The sequence below is a fragment of the Haliotis rufescens genome, unplaced genomic scaffold (genome assembly GCF_023055435.1).
Source record: "Haliotis rufescens isolate VD_foot unplaced genomic scaffold, xgHalRufe1.0.p SCAF_9, whole genome shotgun sequence".
In the NCBI taxonomy this organism is placed as follows: Eukaryota; Metazoa; Mollusca; class Gastropoda; order Lepetellida; family Haliotidae; genus Haliotis; species Haliotis rufescens.
In genome coordinates this window covers 41,988,365-42,010,194 of record NW_025964383.1, presented here as the reverse complement: position 1 = coordinate 42,010,194, position 21,830 = coordinate 41,988,365, and the positions used below count along the sequence as shown (strand labels likewise).

The window sequence follows — 21,830 nt, the reverse complement described above, 5'->3', positions numbered from 1 at the left end:
CTTAAGAAATGATTAAGAATATGTACGAATATGTAAGAATTCATATCCGTGGTAATTCGGGCTATTACATGTCGTAGTGAAACAGGTGTATATGTATTGCACCATTCGTGGTCCCACGAAATGCCCTCGTCGTCAGATTCTGAGTCTGTGCTGTCACCTAAATGAACAACAACAGGCTGGACAGTATCTGGTCGGATACAGTCCCTTTTCTAATACTCTTCCTCAACTTTGATAACATGTTGGACACAGTTTGACCAACGTACATCTGTAATTTATCCCATCCCTTTCAAGACAATCTGCTTGACGTCGGCAAGCTTGAAGGTCTTATTTTGCCGTGCGACCATATTTTTCAAATCACCCCAGATTAGTTCGATGGGATTCTAGTCACAATGGTAAGGAGGAAGTCTAAGCACTTCGTGGCCTTTTTTCTCTCAACATGTTGTCAATCAAATAAGAGGGCGGGGTTTTGTTCTGAAGAACCAGTTGGTAGTAGTCAGTTTTTTTGGCTTTCGTGGGCCGAGCAGTGCGGTTGTTGTCCAACCACTGACATGTCTCACCTTTGGTGGAATTTTAGGTTGGACAACGGTTAATAGGATCTCGACAACTTTGATAGGGAGCATTGACCATAACCACCAAGGATTTATCAGGCAGTGCTAGGAGGGGCTGCTCCTCAACAGGAAAACCTGACTATTCATCTCGGTATGGTAGTCTCTGCCATCTGTAGATCTGGATTTGAACACTAGATCACACCCAGGGAGGAAACCTCTGTGGGAGCCTGCATGGAGGACAATCAGGCGCTCCCCTTTACCAGGGGTGTGTTTGTGTGTGTGTGTGTGTGGTGTGTGTGTGTGTGTGTGTGGGGGGGGGGGGGGGGGGGGGGGGATCTTGCGCTGAGACCATTGGTAAGCCGCTGTGTGGCAGGCGTTAACCCAGGTTTCGTATAAAATAGACAGGCTCATAGCCTTCTTCTCGTTTTTTTTAATAGTGCGCAAATAATTGATACGCAAACGAATGATATCTGGTCGTTCACACATTGCTAGTTTCGACCCTTTTGTCTTTTTGTACTGATATCAAAATTTGGAAAGGAGTTTACAAATGGTCCATTTGGAAATATCTAAGTCATGCTATGTAAGCAGAATTCGTTTTAGTTTTCGTGTTGAAATAATTCATTTTCTCGTGTTAACCGCCGAATCACGTCCCTGACAACTTTCTTATCAAAGGAATCTAACTTTAATTTCCTATCCTGTTTTGAGATGCTCCCTAAGGGATGTGCAGGGGAGCATGTGTTTTTATGTGAGTTCAAAATCTTAACTACGGTTTGTTTGGGAAGGTGTAACGCATGAATTGTTCTTTTCGTGTACTTTGAAATGTCAAAGAAGGGCGAACGTCTTTCACTTTCAGCCTTAAAGTATTCAATATTTAAACAACGAAACCTTTCGTATCAGCGGAAAGATTTTTTATTCATGCATCGATTGTCTTTAAATGTAATATCCAGTTATGTATGACTGTTTAATAATCTCATACCAACTTTGACTGGAGTGGGTCCAATATTGTTTTCAGATATTGTAGTAAACGTCGGTACCTTAAATTAACTTCCAGATTTTTTTTATAGAAGCGAACGACCTATTTTGAAAGGAAAATATTAGTGCATGCAAACATGAAACTGGAAGTGAGAAGGAATGGCACTTCAGTTGATGCGATGTACAGTTGAATGCATCTCACCTGTGGAAACTTTCACGAGCAATACTTTGGATGGTAAATCAATATTCGTGTTGTCTTTAATATTCATGCTGTATTAATCCTTACACACACGATATATGAGAAACCTTATTTGTCCAAATACCGTAAACATACTTTGAGACATATTAAAATGATGAAACTTGGCAAAACTGATCATCAAGTTTGAAATTAAAGTGAAAAATGGTCTTAAAGTGAAACACAACATTAGTCTCCGAGAAAATGGCATCACAAGTCAGTATCTCGTGTGTCCGCCATGTGCATTGATGACTGCCGTGTAACGTCGATACATGGAATAGATGAGGCGGTTGGTGAAGGCCATAGGCACTTGAGCCCACACTCAAGACTTGGTCGGACGTCATTCAGCCGTCTTTGAGTCTCGTCTCACAGGTGCACAATGGGATTTAAATCGGGACTGAGGGCAGGCCACTGCATGGATCTGTTGCCATTCTGCTGGAGGAAGTCTTTTGTTGCCCCCGCAGTGTGGGCACGGGCGTTGTCATGCTGAAACTCGTGGTTGCAGCAACGTGCCAAATGAGGTATGGCGTGTGGTCTCAAGACTTGATCAAAGTACGGAGCCGTGCAACGTCGATACATGGAATGGATGAGGCGGTTGATGAAGGCCATAGGCACTTAGGCCCACACTCTGAGGAACGCCTGACGCAGTTCAGCTGCAGTTGTCAGCCTTAGTCGGACGCCATACAGCCGTCTTTGAATCTCGTCTCACAGGTGCCTAATAGGATTTAAATCGGGACTGAGGGCAGGCCATGGTTTGATGCCATTCTGCTTGTTTCTCTCGCAGTGTGGGCACGGGCTAATGCTGAAACTCATGGTTGCGGCGACGTGCCAAATGAGGTATGGCGAAGGGTCTCAAGACTTGATCAATGAACCGAGCTGCTGTGACACCAATGCCTCTCCCTGGACCGATGTTCTGGGAGACCACAGGGCCGACCCTCTGTGCAAGACCAATGCAACCCCACGAGTCTCTCTGAACAACACAAGCATCCGTATAACCTCCCCCGCGGCGTCGCAAGAATCTCTCTCTCTCTCTCTCTCTCTCTCTCTCTCTCTCTCTCTCTCTCTCTCTCTCTCTCTCTCTCTCTCCTCTCCTCTCTCTCTCCTGAAACAAGTATTATACGCTAAGTATAGATTCAGTTACAACCATTTCCTTCAGTTTGCTTTGTTAAGAGAAGGAAAGTTGAAATCAATTTACATTGAAGAAGATCTCCTTTTATAACCGTGCGAAGTTCGTAAAATGTCTAATTATCCGATCATCTCAGTGCATTCTATATGAATACGAACACAACTTCTGGTCTATTGCATTTAGCGACATTTTGATGTATATTCTTACACCCTTTTCAAGCTGTAGTGACTACAACCATGTGATGATAGGTATATATATATATATAGCATTAACAACAACAGGTAATAGATAACAAGTAGCACACAGATAATTGTATGGAGCCAGATGTACAGTAAGAATAACAACAAGCACACATGTAATGTAAGAATTGAAAAGTTGAATAAGCTGATTGATTACTTATTAAGATACAAGCTGATTAACTGTTTTCACTGTTTAAAGTCTGGCATATTCTCCACACTGACCAAGCGAGCCACGAACATCTGCCATAGCGACCTTGACCTTGACAATAAACTTAATCATCTGCAGCATGTCTTCACCAACTTCGCCAAACCAGTTTCCTACCAATCTAGTCAAGAGGACCATCTCCGCCACACCAAAGCCCAAACCAAAATCGACCCGACCACAATCCGCCTCCATCAGGATCACCCTACGCTAAATTGGTAAGTCTTCACATCAAATCAGCAGAATACTTATCCCAAGCAGGCTCGATACCACCTAAAGTGGCTCCTCGTGCCTCCAAACCATTTTCGAAGCTAATGGGCGTTATCCTACCTCTAAAACGCAACCCCTAAAGGTGAGATCTAAGACATTAAAAAAGGTCTGGAAGGTAATTTAAGGTACCGACGTTTACTACAATATCTGAAAAACTATTGGACCTACTCCAGTCAAAGTTGGTATGAGATTATTAAACAGTCATACATAACTGGATATTACATTTAAAGACAATCGGTGCATGAATAAAAAATATGTCTACTTAGCTATCACTTTATTTCATCAACAACCAGACCTGTTCGTCACGGGTGGAACGAGCATTCATTGTAACAGCCATCTGCATAATGCTACCCCTGCGTCACAGGGCCATATGACACAGTTGAACTAATCAACTCAACTCGAAAGGTTGCACGGGAATCACGCACGTTGACACGCCCAACGCTAACACCGTATTCGTGCGTGCGTGATTCCCGTGCACCCTTTCGAGTTGAGTTGATTGGTTCAACTGTCTTTAAATGTAACATCCAGTTATGTATGACTGATTAATAATCTCATACCAACTTTGACTGGAGCCATCAAATATCAACGGGATCGGGTGGCAGGCTTGCTGACTTGGTTGATGCATGTCATCGATCCCAATTGCGTGGATCGATGCTCATGATATTAATCACTGGATTGTCTGGTTCAGACTCGATTATTTACAGACCGCCGTCATATAGCTGGAATATTGCTGAGTGTGGCGTTAAACAACCAACCAACCAACCAACGTTCCAAACGTCAGGACTTCACAAAACTCTGGGAAGCCATAGAAATCCGCCCTCACAAACCTTTTCTTTTGTGTGGCCATTCAACTGCCGCTCTCTCCAATCGGACTTCGAAGCCACATACCGAACAACGATAAATGTTCGCCGGATGTTCTTTTGGACCGTCCGTTTGTTCACCAGGTAAGCGAGTATAGGGGCAACGTGTGAGTGTATACACGGTTTTTATCAGGGCTTCTTTTAGATGCGCAACCCACTCAAAACATTGAATGATCTAATGAAAGTTTATACCAAGGTTTACGGCGATGAGTACGAATTGGGATAAACTGCGTGGCTAACACGTGCATGTCGCTACGTCAGTGCAATAATCTTAAACGCGACGTTAAACTCAATGTACACCTCACAGAAATAGTGCAAGAATCCACCTAAAATAAACTTAAACGCGACGTTAACTCCTATTTAAACTCAACTAGCCTTGAACTTAAAATTGAGTTATAGAGATGACCTTGAGCGAGTGAGTGAGTATGGTTTTACGCCGCTTTTAGCAATATTTCAGCAATATCACGGCGGGGGACACCAGAAATGGGCTTCACACATTGTACCCATGTGGGGAATCGAACCCGGGTCTTCGGCGTGACGAACGAACGCTTTAACCACTAGGCTACCCGACCGCCCCTAGATGACCTTGAAGAGTTGTTATGTGACCCCGAACGATTAAGCAGAACATTTGATTTGAGATAGTCCAAAGCTTCCGGCTGTGTTTCCCGTGCAACACCATATCTTTCTGTCAGTTCAGTGTTCGTTGTTTTCAAGGTCGGGCAGTCAAGCGTGCATCAACAAGTTTAACCCCATGACGTGACAAACCATACATTGACATTATTAATTCAGGTACATCAAGTGTGTTCGAGCTTGAAAGTAAGTGTTGAACGTCGGTAAAGTTTGTGCAGAAACGTCATACAACACTTGTGACAAATGCAGTGAACAGTGTGACGGTTTCTTCTACACATTTATCCTTGTTTAAGAAGTAAAGTTTACTCAGCATCCATGTGTAGTGCAATAAAGCATGGCTTGCCCTGAACTATAAATAAATAATAAAATAGACAAGTTTGCAGCCCTCTTTCGAGACGAGTGCTCAAAAGGGTCCATAGCCATAGGCTGTCAGAAACATATATGGTTTGAGCTTTGATATGTAAGTATTTTCAATGTTCCTGATATCGTATGCAAGTGAGTTCCACAGAACGGGTGCGACATTCTGGAATGCTCTGTCGCCGTAGGTCATGGCTGACCTGGGACCTTTGAGCTGGAGGTGGTCAGCTGGCCGAAGACTGGGTCGCCACTGGTTTAACACGAGGTGAGGTGAAAATGGAGTTTAACGTGGCATGCACGTGTGTGTATGTGGCTGCTTGTACAAGTCCGGACTAATGCCGATTTTACAGTGCCAGACCACTGAGATATCATGTCGTAGTTTGAAATGAATACCCCACTCAGACACAGTATACTAACTCCGAACCGACCATTTCTTAGTTTAGACCATTAATGCCGAGAGCAAGACAGGGTAACAACAAGTACCATCTTTTTGTGGTATGACGCGAACCACGGACCTTCCGTTCTCCGGGCGGACGCTCTACCACAAGGCCACGGAGGCGGTCTTTCAACAGAATAACTTGTACCTGCTTCCATACTTGGCTTAACGCCAACTCACGGGAATTGGTCATCCCTCGCCGCTTTCCGTAACCTGAAAGACTCGTCCCCCTATCGATGAATGTTATAATTGGTCACCACTCGCCGCTTTCCGTAACCTGCAACAAGACTCGTCCCCTAATCGATGAATGTTATGTGCGAAAATACGACAAACCACTCAGGATGCGCGTGTGATTTCAAGTTCTTCGTCAAAGAATCCCTCAGAAACAATTTTTGATTTTACATGTCTTGCATCTAAAAATATACCCAAGACACAGTTAAATGTGTTCAATCATACTGTATAATTCCGCATGTCCCGATGTGCTTTAAATTGCATCTGAAATATATATAATATATGGGGAATATATGTGAACCATTACGCAATTACCGTTTGCGCTAAGACGGAACCCGGTCGCAAAAATGGTCATGAGCTATTCGGCTTGTCCCGGAATAACACGAGTTGGTCACGAAAGACACGCGGGCTGCTACCCGTGACGTCATGACGATCTGAAGGTGCATTCAAATGTCACCTGATTGTGTGGCCGACATGGTCCAACACTCTTCTGATGTTGACGTTTCACGTTACAGGTAAGCTAGCCCCTTGTATATCCATTCTAGATGTACACATAACTGTTTCTGTATCAGTTACATCTATTATATTACTTTATTACTAATCAACTAATGTAACGTCAAGTAAGTAATCAATCGGCTCATACTGGCTTATAATATCGCTCGTCACGACCCCCCCCCACCCCCCCACCCCCCCAATTTCTGGTGTTGATCGTAGAGATATTTTATTAATCGCCCGTTCCACCTAATTGCTGCAACCTTATGCTAAGAGAAAAACTTTTTAAACATTAATCCTCACTGAGAAAAAAGATAGTTTAGGGATTAAAAAGTGACAAATTATTATCCGTTAAGTGTGTGATTATCGAGAATCCCATGTAGCAATAAGTGGGATTCAAATTTATATTTTGTATAATAATTTGCTTCCAACTAATCACGTGACGTCGAGAAGTGTTCCGTTGTGCCGAGCTGGCACTATGCCATGTAACCATAGCCGAGTTCCTGTGTCGTTGGTATTTTTTAGTTGAGGCATTTTCTGTCGTAAAAGTTAAAACTTTGCTTCCACCACTAATGCTCGCAGGCTGTAGGAACCGCATTCCATGAAATGGAGCTCTTGCGAGTTGGTTTCACTGCAGTTTACCGTAACTGACGTGAATCGAAGGCTCCAGGCGTTACGTTGAGTCGCCGTGGGATGTAAATGGCGGAGGAAGAGCTCGATTTGTTTGACTAAACACTGAACAGGTGTACATTTGATTATGAAACTTTTCAAGGATTGTTCATGCCAGTGCATAGCATTTTCCCGAGGCAAGGGAGTTAACTGACTATAAAAGTCCAGTTTCTACCCTTCCCGAACTAGGCTGGTATTACGGAGTTAGAGTTTGGCTGGACTAACGAGTCTATGCATAGTCCAATCAAAATCGCTCAACGAAATCGAAATCCGATTCGTAAACTGTCATGCAGATTTCGGTCGATTGCAGGATTTGCAAAGCATGTGCACCGCCAACTCGTTGTCAACAGATATTTTCAAACTCTTTTCGTGTTTTTAATCAAGGTGCTCACGTGATTTGATGCATTTCGCGATGAAAGACCCGTTTTATCACAATATAGAGCTTGATTATCGAGCAGACTTGGGACCGCCATTTTGTTTGAAGCAAATGCAAGTGATACGAGAGGTGGAATCCCATTGGTCCATAGGAGAGGCTTAGAAGGGACATAACTGGTAATAGCCACTGGTGGCGCTACGATCGAGCCCAGAATTCAGTTAACTCTCTTGCCTCGGGAAGATGGTGCATAGAGACATAAGAGGGATACAGCTCCTTGGGCACCAACGCCCGTCTAGGACGACAATGTAACTATTGTGGCACGGACACAGGGGTTTAAATCACAGGCCCCTGAAGCAGGATAGGGATATTATTGACTCGGACCCATATATATATAAATAGACAAGGTACGTCACTCACCGTCTTAGCCGAAGTTGAAATCGGCTGTACCGTATACATTAATGTAAATGTACGCATGTCATGTTCACAATACCTCCCCACCTCCCTCCACATACATGCCACAAACCTTCATTTGTGCAATGTGTTACCCACATCGGGTGATTTTATCGAAATATTGCCTCAATCGCGGCTGTCGGTTACGGAAGTAAACTAAAGATATCCGCGCTCATTGGCGTGGAGCGCTCTGATTGGTCCGAGCTCCAACCATAACGAACGCACGTGGTGATATTTGCATGGCCTATACACTCTTCAAAAAAAGAAACGCACAGGTAGATTTTTAGTAAATGTATTGTACCTAATAAAGTCGATATATTTAATTCAACATCATAGATACAAATATGAAATTTTGGAGCTCGATAGTCATATGTTGTCGTTGTACAGAGTCATTGAAAACTTCATTGTCATGACGCATGAGGCAATAAGGTTGCGCTGAACTCAGTATCTCGTGTGACCGCCCCGGGCAGCAATCCTCGGCACTGACTGGATAAGTGTACGAATTCTGTATTGCAGAATTCTGCGCGATTCTGCTTGTAACGCGTTGGTCAGTTGTTGGAGTGTCTGCGGCGTGTTCTGACGTTGACGTACACGTCGATCAAGTTCATTCCAGAGGAATTCGATTGGGTTGAGATCTGGAGATATCGACGGCCAGGGCAGATCGTTGATGTTGGCATTATAAAGGTAGTCTACCGTGACATGAGCTGTGTGCGGTGGAGCGTTGCCCTGTTGAAACAGCTCCCTCTGGCGGTCAATGATTGGAAAAAGGTGAGGTTGAAGAATTTGATTCACGTAGCGATTTGCGGTCAAATTTCCCTGAACCACAACCAAGTCAGATCTCGTGGTGTAGGATATGGCCCCCAACACCATGACACTACCGCCACCGAAACTGTCGAATTCACGTACTCAATGTTGGGCAAAACGCTCATTTCGACGACCATAAACACGTTGTCTTCCATCTCGCCAGTGAAGAAGGAAACGTCTTTCATCGCTAAACCACACTCGTCTCCAGTTTCTCAAATTCCAAGGCTGTAAGGTATGGCACCAACGCAAGCGTCGCTGTCGATGGATCTGTTGCAAAACAGGGACGATAACTGGTCTTCTGGGTCGGATTCGCGAAGATGGTTCCTGACAGTCTGTTCCGATATTCTCCTCAAACCAGGAATGCGTCCTGCAGTCTCCGTAGCTGTGGCATTGCGATGACGTAGGTGGAACAGTCGAATGTGGCGATCCTGTGCACGGGTGGTAACTCTTGGTCGGCCGGTTCTCGGACGGTCTGTGGTGGAATTGAACTGTGTGTATCGGTCCGAAAGGCGGCAAATGGTGTTGTGGTGGACGTTGAAGTGGCGTGCAACAGAAGACTGCGATTCCCCTCCTTGGATACGTCCTATGGCGATGTTCCGAACGGCAGCGCCGAGTTTCGGCATTTTCGAACTTGAAAAATGTTAATATTGAATGACAAATTATTGGCTTATGCTTGCCTATTTATATACCACGAGTTACGAATGCCATAACTTTCCTCTATGACATTTAGGAACAAGTGTGAAAACAATGCCGTGTAAGATGCAACGTTTCTTGAATATCAGGCCGGCAAAATTTTCAAATGACATATATCCAAATTAAATACCGGATGTCAGGTTCAATGAACTACATACTACCTGTGCGTTCCCTTTTTCGAAGAGTGTATATAGATAGTTTCTTTTTCAGAACATGAAATCTTTCAAAGTCGCGTGTCATTGTGAATTGTATGCCCTACTGGATAAAAGAGAAAGAAAACGCTTACTCAAGTTGGGGTTATTGCCACGGCTGATTCTGTTCTTGTTATCTGATAATGTATTCTGAGGCATGCGACATAATTCTCTTTTATGACGTTGCAATTATCCTAATAGATGTAAGTTCCTTCCGGACGAGTTGTCTCAAAATCCAAAACACCCTGAAACAACATATCTTACAACACATCTTCCGATGCATATGACAGACGAAATATGATATATAACTTCACACAATCGCGTAAGCAAACCATTATTTTTGTATTTACGTTAATGAAATAAATAATTTGTCTTCATACTTCCTGTTGTCATTGAGCATGTGATGCTCCGGAATTGTGATGGATGAATCTGCGTGGGCCCGGAAGAGAATAATCAGCCGATTATCGATTACATGCCGATATTGAAATTTAATTGGGTGATGGACCAGACAATATCAGTGACACTATAACGCATTTACCGATTCACCACTTTTTTCAAATCCGTGGTGCTGATAAACCGACAATAATTGTCAGGGGATAAATCAGATTCTTGCACACCAAAGGGACCCAAATCTGCAATCTTCGAGGCTCTCCAGAATATTAGCCCAACCTTGCAACCCTTTAAGGTCAAAAATTGTCAAGGCATAAAACTGCAAACATTTTAAGGCAAATGGCAAAACACACATGGCAACCAATGTCGTTTTATTTGATTCAATTCAGAGACAAACTTGTTAACACACACTTGTGTTGAAGACAAAATACCATCATGAATCACAATTTGGAAGAACCTATGAAACATGAAATCTTGGAAATATCGATGGATGTTAGCTACCACTGTCGAAATACATAAAAACAAAACATAATACCTCACATGCTGAAAATATGGCTGTTCCTAATTTCGATATGTGTACAATATGACGCATCCAATTAAAAGAATACACAAGAACAATGAACCAATTAAGATGTTCAGTTATAAATGATGAGGATGAAAAGGTTCTGGAAAACAACATACTAAAAACCCTTGTGTTTTATGAACAATACAAAGTGTTAGCGATTTGTCTTTAGATCCATATTTACAGAAAACGATGTCCTTTCATATTTCAGAAGGGGGCACGGGTGGCCCAGTCGTCTAAGGCGCCGCGATTCGCTGTGCAGAGTTGCGTCCCTTGGGCAAGCCAGAAACCTATGATAGTGGGTTCGAATCCCGGTTCGCCCTGATTATGTTTCTAGGTTTGTCAGCACCATGCCCGTGCTCGTGGGTTTCACCGAAGTGGTAAACGTCTTAGACCTGCATCACTTCGGGCTTTCCTCCCACATCAAGCTGACACGCCGTGATATAACTGGAATACTGTTAAAAGCGGCGTTAAAACCAACTCACTCACTCATATTTCAGAAAGCAGTCATGAGTTTCGCGATGCGATTCGGAAGGATTGACAATAGAGTGAATTCACTGGATATCTTGGATAATACGTTGTCTATAGCTATGTACAAACAATATGTTCATTTTGTTGTTTCCTTTCAGTGGCTTCATTTACATCCATTTTGTCATGTTAATGCCAGTAATACTATGTAGTGTGTCTCAAACCCCACCCGTGTCTCTGCAACCGTCGAGGAGTTCATGCAGACAGAAGACCACAAAAGGGTGGGATATTCCAGAATAAGGGAGTTGGTAACATGCTTATATATATATGCTTATAACGAACTACGGTTATAACGAACAAAAATTAGTTGTCGTTGTTGTTCGTTATAACCGCAGTTTACTGTAGTTTTAACGCCGCTTTGAACAGTATTCCAGTAATATCACAGTATATTATAAGACACTAAAGAACACCGATTGTTTTGTAAGGGACGACCTATCTAAACCTTGAGCCAGGATTGCATAAGGAGCAGTGTTACTTCTTTGTGACTGAATGAGTTACCTGCGTTTAACGCTGCTTTTATTTGTTTCTTTGTTGTTGTTTTTTGTTGCTGTTTAACGTCATACTCAGCAATATTCGAGCTAAATGACGGCGGCCTGTAAATAATCGAGCGCGACCAGGCAATCCAGTGACTGACATCATGAGTATCGATCTACGCGTATGGGATACGATGACATGCATCAACCAAGTCATAGAGCCTGACCACCCGCCTCTTACTTCGTTTTGAACATTATTCCCGTTATATCACAGCTTGTCAGCTTAATGTGGGAGGGAAGCCCTAAGTGATGCAGGTCTCAGACCTTTATCACTTCGGTGAATCCAGACACGGGTATGGTGCTGCCAAACCTGAAACATAATCAGGGCAAAACGGAATACGAACCAACGATCATAGGTTACTGGCGTGCCCAAGGGACGCAACTCTGCACAGCGAATTGCGGCGCCTTAGACGACTGGGCCAGCCGTGCCCCCGGGCGATTTCAGAAGCCTGAATATTTTTTCCCAAAAGATCCTGCTCGGTAGAACGTTTTGCACAGGTCCAGTTATATCATGAATGTATCATAGGTATGAATAACATTTTACACATGGCCTAATATAATTTATATATTGTGAATTCTGGGCCAGGTGGTCTATATTCATGAATACACTTTTTCTTATGTTACTAAGAATGATAATGACAACAACACAGTTTTATTGACATACTACTCATCACAGTGTTGATAATATCAATAGGTTGATTAAAACATTTTTTTACCAGTTGAATCTGATACTAAAATGGCTTCTAAAAAATGAGCAAACTCACTCCAAACAAGCAATTGAGAGACTTGTCGTCCGTGCCAGAGATATGATAACACATACTGCATACAAATATATGACACACAAAATATAATATACATAAATGTAATTTTGTAATAAAAAAAATACCCAACTCTAAATGAAGGATCATTAACACATTATTATAACATTACAACACACGTCCGGTATATGACATACAAAATATAATATATATAAATGTAATATTGTAATAAAAAAATACCCAACTCTAAATGAAGGATCATTAACACATAATTATAACATTCAAACACACGTCCGGTCACCACGTTCCGTACCACATTCGTGAACTGTTGGTCTTCCCCCAATATTTACATGATCTAACGCGGACGTGGTCATTCCGTATCCATGGAGATCGGTACCCATATTTCTTTTGGCGGGCTCGTACACAAATGTGGGACAACTCGTACCCACTCGTACCTAATCAACTGGATGACTCGTACACAAATGTTGGACAACTCGTACCTAATCAACTGGATGACTCGGACACAAATGTGGGACAACTCGTACCTAATCAACTGGATGACTCGTACACAAATGTGGGACAACTCGTACCTAATCAACTGGATGACTCGTACACAAATGTGGGACAACTCGTACCTAATCAACTGGATGACTCGTACACAAATGTGGGACAACTCGTACCTAATCAACTGGATGACTCGGACACAAATGTGGGACAACTCGTACCTAATCAACTGGATGACTCGTACACAAATGTTGGACAACTCGTACCTAATCAACTGGATGACTCGTACACAAATGTTGGACAACTCGTACCCACTTGTACCTAATCAACTGGATGACTCGTACACAAATGTTGGACAACTCGTACCCACTTGTACCTAATCAACTGGATGACTCGTACACAAATGTTGGACAACTCGTACCCACTTGTACCTAATCAACTGGATGACTCGTACACAAATGTTGGACAACTCGTACCCACTTGTACCTAATCAACTGGATGACTCGTACACAAATGTTGGACAACTCGTACCCACTCGTACCTAATCAACTGGATGACTCGTACACAAATGTTGGACAACTCGTACCCACTTGTACCTAATCAACTGGATGACTCGTACACAAATGTTGGACAACTCGTACCTAATCAACTGGATGACTCGTACACAAATGTTGGACAACTCGTACCCACTCGTACCTAATCAACTGGATGACTCGTACACAAATGTTGGACAACTCGTACCTAATCAACTGGATGACTCGTACACAAATGTTGGACAACTCGTACCTAATCAACTGGATGACTCGTACACAAATGTGGGACAACTCGTACCTAATCAACTGGATGACTCGTACACAAATGTGGGACAACTCGTACCCACTCGTGCCTAATCAACTGGATGACTCGTACACAAATGTTGGACAACTCGTACCCACTTGTACCTAATCAACTGGATGACTCGTACACAAATGTTGGACAACTCGTACCCACTCGTACCTAATCAACTGGATGACTCGTACACAAATGTTGGACAACTCGTACCCACTTGTACCTAATCAACTGGATGACTCGTACACAAATGTTGGACAACTCGTACCTAATCAACTGGATGACTCGTACACAAATGTTGGACAACTCGTACCCACTCGTACCTAATCAACTGGATGACTCGTACACAAATGTTGGACAACTCGTACCTAATCAACTGGATGACTCGTACACAAATGTCGGACAACTCGTACCTAATCAACTGGATGACTCGTACACAAATGTTGGACAACTCGTACCTAATCAACTGGATGACTCGTACACAAATGTTGGACAACTCGTACCTAATCAACTGGATGACTCGTACACAAATGTCGGACAACTCGTACCTAATCAACTGGATGACTCGTACACAAATGTGGGACAACTCGTACCCACTCGTACCTAATCAACGGGATGACTCGTACACAAATGTTGGACAACTCGTACCTAATCAACTGGATGACTCGTACACAAATGTTGGACAACTCGTACCTAATCAACTGGATGACTCGTACACAAATGTTGGACAACTCGTACCTAATCAACTGGATGACTCGTACACAAATGTGGGACAACTCGTACCTAATCAACTGGATGACTCGTACACAAATGTCGGACAACTCGTACCTAATCAACTGGATGACTCGTACACAAATGTGGGACAACTCGTACCTAATCAACTGGATGACTCGTACACAAATGTTGGACAACTCGTACCTAATCAACTGGATGACTCGTACCCCCAAAAAGCGAATTTGTACCTTATGAAATTTCACGATTTTAATCATTATTCGATTATATTCCTACCTGTAGCAATGACTGTAGATGATATTGGACACTTAGGGTGCGCGGTATTACCGGTGTATCGGTAAATTGAGGTTCATATTTTTCCTGGATACGTATCACAATATATTTTGGTCATGGTCAGTATATCGGGTGATTTGTAATAGCGACCTTTATCAGGAGTCTCATGTTATACACTTGCCAAATACCTTCGCTGCCCCGAAGCCTGTGTCCAGGGCCCAAGATGGCTGCATGTTTATTTAATGTGTAAACATTGTGTTGTACCACCATCCTTTTGTGTTCTGCTTGTGAATTTCCATCCATACATTGATGTTTCAGATTTTTCTCAATTCAAAATTTAGAATTACACGATATTTCTTGATGCGTATCGCAATACGGCCTTGTGCATTGCAAAATATTGTGATGCACTCTAAACCTTCAATACCCATCCCTATTAGATACCGAATATGTTGTGGTGATCCGGGTGTTATTATGAAACAATCGCTAAAAATCCGGAAAAATTGTTAAATCATTCCAAGCATTAGTAATTCCAATCGCTTCTGGAAAATATCATCTCTATGGTAACACATTGTTTTAACGAATTCAATTATGACAGTGTTTGTTTTGTGTTTCATACAATAGCACATGAGAAGTCCCAATCACCGACTGGGCAAAATTCTTGTTACACCGGCCGACTTCCAAGTGAGTGAGTGAGTGAGTTGGGTTTAACGCCGCTTTTAACAGTATTCCAGTTATATCGTGGCGTGTCAGCTTAATTTTGGAGGAAAGCCCGAAATGATGCAGGTCTAAGACGTTTACCACTTCGGTGAAACCAACGAGCACGGGTATGGTGCTGACAAACCTAGAAACATAATCGGGGCGAACCTGGATTCGAACCCACAATCATAGGTTCCTGGCGTGTCCAGGGGCCGCAACTCTGCACAGCGAATCGCGGCGCGTTAGACGACTGGGCCTACTGTGCGCCCCCTCTCCCCAATAGCTTTAGAGATTGTGACTGCTCGTGTTGCTATTTCCCTTGCAGATACCTGAATGTCCTGAATACGCAGGATAGAATAACAAGCAGTTGTATCTTTAGTGACCTGCCGTGCAAACATAATCAGAATGTGCACCGTGACAAGATTTCCAATCAGGCCCCGGTGCAACGTTCGACTTTTCACATTGAAGGGAGCTGGTTGACCGCCACAAAGCGACCTTCACATTACCACAGGTTTTTTTTCGCGAACACCTCGTATGATTCATAAATAAACACATTCTATTGATGTGGTCGGAGTTGTATATCGGGTTTCGTCTTTTATATTTGCATGTGTTCGTGATGGGTGCAACAGGTGGGGTAGGATAAGCTCACCTTCTTACAAACACTTGTATCATCGTTATTGGATAGTGATTCATAAACACACGCTCGTGATATTGTCGGAATCGTACAATCGACTCCAAATTCTGGTCCACACCCAAACCATATATATCACATATATATATCGCAACTAAGAAACCCTCTGTACATGGTATTATTTACACACAGGTATCACACACTGCAACTGATACAGTAGACGAAATACGACAGAATATACAACCAGTGTGGATTAGAAGCAGTTTCTATTATACTGTTTGATTTTTGCACAATATAGTTCACAATGGTTATGTATTAAGAAAATTAAATAGCATTGAAAGTGTGCTAAATGAGTATTTTTTTTTTTTTTTTTTTTTTGTTATTTAACGCCGCACTCAGTAATATTCCAGCTGTAAATAATCAAGTCTGGACCAGACCATCCAGTGATTAATAACATAAGCATCGATCCGCGCAATTGGGATCGATGACATGCGTCATGTGTTTTGTTTGTTTGTTTATTGTTTAACGCCGCTCTCAGCAATATTCCAGCTATATGACGGCGGTCTTTAAGTAATCGAGTCTGGACCAGACAATCCAGTGATTGACAACATGAGCATCGATCCACGCAATTGGGAGGATCGATGACAGGCATCGACTAAGTCAGCGAGCCTGACCACCCGATCCCGTTAGTCGCCTTTTACGACGAGCATAGTCGCCTTTTACGGCAATCATGCGTTGCTGAAGACCTATTCTACCCCGGATCTTCACGGGTCGCTAAATGAGTATTAACCATACAATATATGATATATTGTAACAAGCAGATTCTGCCATTGCTTACGGAAACCGACCAGAATTATGCACATTGTAAGACAGCAAGCATTAATAATGGAGACCCAGCAGCTGCTAGTTCACTATGGTGGAACGGCTACAGTTGATAATTTTTCATCATGATAACACTCTATTACCCACATGGAAACTAATAAAAGCATCTGTTACTATATATTTCCATAATATAAAATGTATCTTTAAAAGATAAAAAGAACAAACATAACTGACAAACTCCTATCGTCTGTCTTACAGACCCTGATACAAATATATATCAAATACAGCCCATGCAAGTCTATAATGTTTGGCAAGTCTAGATCACTGCAGTATCAGTATCTGAAAATGAAGAGAGTCACTGGGCTCCTTTTTATTATATTTTTATTAAGATAACTGAACAAATGTTTTTTTTATGTACGATATGTTCATTTCAGAGACTAGATTTTAGTCTAAAACTCCTATTAAAATACTGAAGCCGTAACGGATTATGTCATGCACTATTTTGCTACTATTAGAGTGGCAATAGTTGTGTTGTCCCTTCGGTACCTTATCCTTACCCTGTATTCCGCGATTCCGCTGTTGCGGAAGATTTGACACAAGGGCCAACTCGGTGCAGAACTGTACTTAACTTGCAAGAAATCACATGTTTTGGCAGAACCGATACAGAATGTTCTATTTGTCTGCCGCATAACTCATCAGATACGGATCTGAGAGTCGAAAGCTTGTTTTAACATGTAAGCGAATATTTATTTCAATTTGAAGAAAAGTTGACTCTTATAATATCGCTTACCGAACGTGCTTACTGATCGCTAGAATCATTCCAAAAAGCTATTCTACCCGTGGATAGGTGGAACAGGTGCAAAACTATGTAATTCACGAAAACTAAGGTTAAAAGTGTGCACAATTATCAAAATCTGGTTGCAGAATATACGAAAATTAACCGCAGAAGTTTGTATTTTGGGGCTGCAGAATACAGCGGGGACGGACTATTTCAAATGGCTCCTCTGCCTCTGCAACATATATGACCAAGGCCCTGTGACCATCTGGAGGCACATACAGTGTTCTTATACTGCTCACCTAGTATCGATAGTGTCGTATGTACATATTTCCAAATGATACATGGAAGTCCAGGAAACGTTAAAATAAATGATTGTTGCTTAATTGCTTTCCAGGTGTATCCAAAGCCTGCAATAAATCACACATAGTGTAGGTTCACTGTCACAATGTTTAAAACAGAAAATTGTAGGGACATGAAATAAAACAAATATCACAATTTCACACAATGCCACTCTCGAAAACATGTATATGTGTTGTAAAAACCTTTTGCTTTGAAACTCATTTAATATAACCAATAAATAGTGATTTTTAACACAAGATAATGCGTTTCCGTCACGGATTAAATTAATATGCCAGCTGTTTCACGTATTGCATGAACGATAATATCATTAGCATCCTGAAAAGCTGGTTATAATTACGCAATGCAGGGAGCGTGACTGCACACTATTTAGTATCACCAGCAAATGTACATTACACAAGCATATCCAACGTCTGCAAGTTAATTCTACTCCCCTTTCGTACAGTGCAACCCTTTTATCCAGACAGTACTATCCCAACTGAACTTGACCATACTTTTGAATGTCAGGCTTAATGAATTATAGTTATGGAGAATTGTCTTTCATAATGTAAATACATGCACCTAAAAGTAATGGTCCGCTAGGTGGGTATCCAGATTAGCAGAGTGAGGATTTACAGGGGTTAGAAATATCCATAAACTACGTGGTTCAAATAAAAGTAAACAATGCCTCAACATTATTTTGATCACACTGCGTCATAAGACGAATTGTTAGTTTGATTACTTACTGATCCTACGACCCCAAAAATCACATATATGTGGTCAAAGTTCGTCCATAAGCCGAAAAATAAAATTGAATAATTACATGTGTTTGTTATTTTCATTACTTGGATTACAGATCCCCTGACCCACAAATCACATGTGAGAGAGATCCGGGTCAGCTCCAAAGCCAAGCAATATACACGTCCGTATAGTGCCATCCGATAACACATCCTTATCATTCTACCGATATTTAGCTACAAGTATTCTTTGCACATTATTAGGCTATTACCATTGTACCTTCAGTTACTCTTCCTTAATTTCTTTCTTTCATACCTTCCAACAAAATGGTTTTCAATTCTGGCTTCAAATATTCTAATAAAACAGTCATGACGTTTCAGTTCAGTATAACCCTGATTCCATCACCCTCACCCTGCACCACAATAAACTTGAGTTATGTAGGAGACAAGCAGCAGCAGCTTCCATCAGCCTGGGATGTATTCTAAATATACCAGATCATGCTGCTGCACCTGTATGTTTCAATTTGTTTCCATAACAACTCGCTGATGAATAAGCAAACTTATATCAAGTCGAGAGAGCCACCAAAAGTATTAATTAATCAACTAAACATTTATGAAAACAATAACACTGGCTGTAGAATACCGAGTCATTATAAGGTATACAAAATAGATGTCGATGTAAAAAGATTTAGGAAGTCCGGGGCATAAATCTGTCAAGTGTTTTTTGTTGTTGTCTACAATGCTGTTTATAAATTGAAGACCTTGAAAGATTTTGAGTGACACCAAGAATCTGAATGGATGTAGAAACCAGAAGAACAACCTCTTCCCGCATCCCTCCTTCCGTCCCTCCTTCCATCACTCCTTCCATCCCTCCATCCACCTGTCTCTCAGTGATCAGGGGCGGGGTCCTCGGAGGGCTGTGGGTTGTACTCCTGTACAACGGCTCTAGGAGCAAACTTGCCCTGGAGTGCAAGCTGTTTGGGGAAAATAAAACCAGCGTAAGCAACAGAACAGAATAAATACAACTCAAAGGAAGCATTGTGTTTGATATGTGTTTTGTTTGTTTGTTTATTGTTTAACGCCGCTCTCAGCAATATTCCAGCTATATGACGGCGGTCTTAAAGTAATCGAGTCTGGACCAGACAATCCAGTGATTGACAACATGAGCATCGATCCACGCAATTGGGAGGATCGATGACAGGCATCGACTAAGTCAGCGAGCCTGACCACCCGATCCCGTTTGTCGCCTCTTACGACAAGCATGGGTTGCTGAAGACCTATTCTACCCCGGATCTTCACGGGCCGTGTGATCTGTGAATGCAAGGAACAGAACAGAACAGAACAAAACAACTGGGGAAAACATTCATGCAATAAAAATAATAAAAGTAAAGTAACTGCATCAAAGAAACATGAAGATTGTAAGATGAAGACGGGATTAGAACACGAATGGTGGGTTTCATATCAGAGAAATCATGCATGGCACATTCCCAAACAGATAAGCAGCGGTTAAAAAGTTACTGTAAATTAATGCGAAAAATTCGAATGTCCGTTGCTCGTGATGAATTCTGATCAGGGCATATTGGAGTATTTTGTCAAGTTAGGTTCAGTAAAGATGGGTGTAAAGTAAAATAATGACATGCATAAGACATGCTCATAATAAACAATGTAATTGAGTGCTAGATTTAGACAGAGCTTCTCACCACGTTCCAAGTCAAATGCACCTTCCCGAGTCAAGGGCAGATTTCGGTCGACTGCAGGATTTGCAAACGTTTGTTCAGCCAACTGGGCGTCGACAGACATTTCACAAATGTTTTCATGTGTTTAATCCAGGTGCTCAAGTGATTTGATGCACTTGGCGAGGTAAGACCCGTTTTATTACATTAAAGATTTTGATCATCGATCAGGTCGTCTTGACTGTGCGCCGCCATTTTGTTTGAAGCACATGCAATTGAGAGGTGGAATCTGATTGGTCAATAGGAGGGACATAACTCTTAATAGCCACTGGTGGCGCTACGATCGAGCCACGAAATTCCAGCCTAGTTCGGCAAGGGTGAAAACTGGACTTTTAAAGTACTTAACGCCATTGCCCCAGGAAGACTGTTCACTCAAATTGATCCAGCAGTTACAACAGTTGCCAAATGTGTATGGAAACATATGTTTATGGTAATCTTGTCAAATAGTCATATAATTACAAATTACTTGTCATCCACATAGTGAAATTTTCCAGTACAGCACAGATAACACATTTACGTTCAAAGGAATGAGGTAACTCGTGTTACAACTGGAACCTGTACAATCTCAATAGAATATGCGTCATTTGGAATTTCATGCTTTTGATTTCATCAAAGCTAAATCACATGTCAAGCAGTTGATAGCAAATGATGATAGCAAAGATTATTATTTCATCAAACTGCTACTATATCTGATGTCTTGATGTTATCGTTTGCTAAATAAGTTTTGACAGTTCAAAGGTAGGACTGGCAAAGCCATTATAGTGAATAGTGAAAAGGTTTATGACTGACTTGCTATTTCAAAAATGAATAAACGGTTGTTTAGATTGGTTGAAGATTGCAGACAAATGGAAAAGCAGCAACTTCCATCTTACATTCTCACTGTACCAATTACATGAAAGCTGAATATGAAATTTACAAACAAAACAAAATAACTGGCAGAAGAGTATTTGCGTCATGACAGAGAAAACATAACGGTCAGTCATTGTGAGTTCAACTCCATGCGTGGTTGTAGGCAGCTTGGCGCAGTGGTGAGCTGTGACTGGTAGAGCGATGGAGAGCTCAACAAACAGGTCATTGCAATGAGGAGCTTGTATCCTCATAATTCAAAGGGAGACAACTCCCACACAGGACAAACACACAGTGATCTATTGTCTATTTATTGATGGAATGGTTGATGAAAGCAACTGACAAGTCAGAAAGTAGTTGAT

General features: G+C 41.9%; 1 protein-coding gene and 1 long non-coding RNA gene across 24 annotated transcripts in view; both read right to left on the bottom strand.

Moving 5' to 3' along the window:
• Nucleotides 1–12,430: 12,430 nt before the first annotated feature.
• On the bottom strand, nt 12,431–15,684 carry LOC125377555. Of its 23 annotated transcripts, XR_007219724.1 has the most exons (5): nt 14,298–15,683; nt 13,798–14,207; nt 13,743–13,752; nt 13,368–13,697; nt 12,431–13,052 (listed from the first exon to the last, which is right to left on the bottom strand). It is a non-coding gene; the product is annotated as an uncharacterized LOC125377555 (long non-coding RNA). The 23 variants fall into 23 exon arrangements; XR_007219721.1 differs by having other exon boundaries at nt 13,368–13,597; nt 13,698–14,207; nt 14,298–15,684; XR_007219728.1 differs by having other exon boundaries at nt 13,368–13,887; nt 13,933–14,207; nt 14,298–15,684.
• A 434-nt stretch (nt 15,685–16,118) lies between these two features.
• Nucleotides 16,119–21,830, bottom strand: part of LOC124111075 (cyclic AMP receptor-like protein A) — a 51,359-nt gene continuing 45,647 nt past the window's right edge. The window contains exon 15 of the mRNA XM_048391361.1: nt 16,119–19,863. Within this exon, the coding sequence (XP_048247318.1) occupies nt 19,777–19,863 (87 nt within the window). The 3' untranslated portion in view covers nt 16,119–19,776. The remainder of the gene's footprint in view (nt 19,864–21,830) is intronic.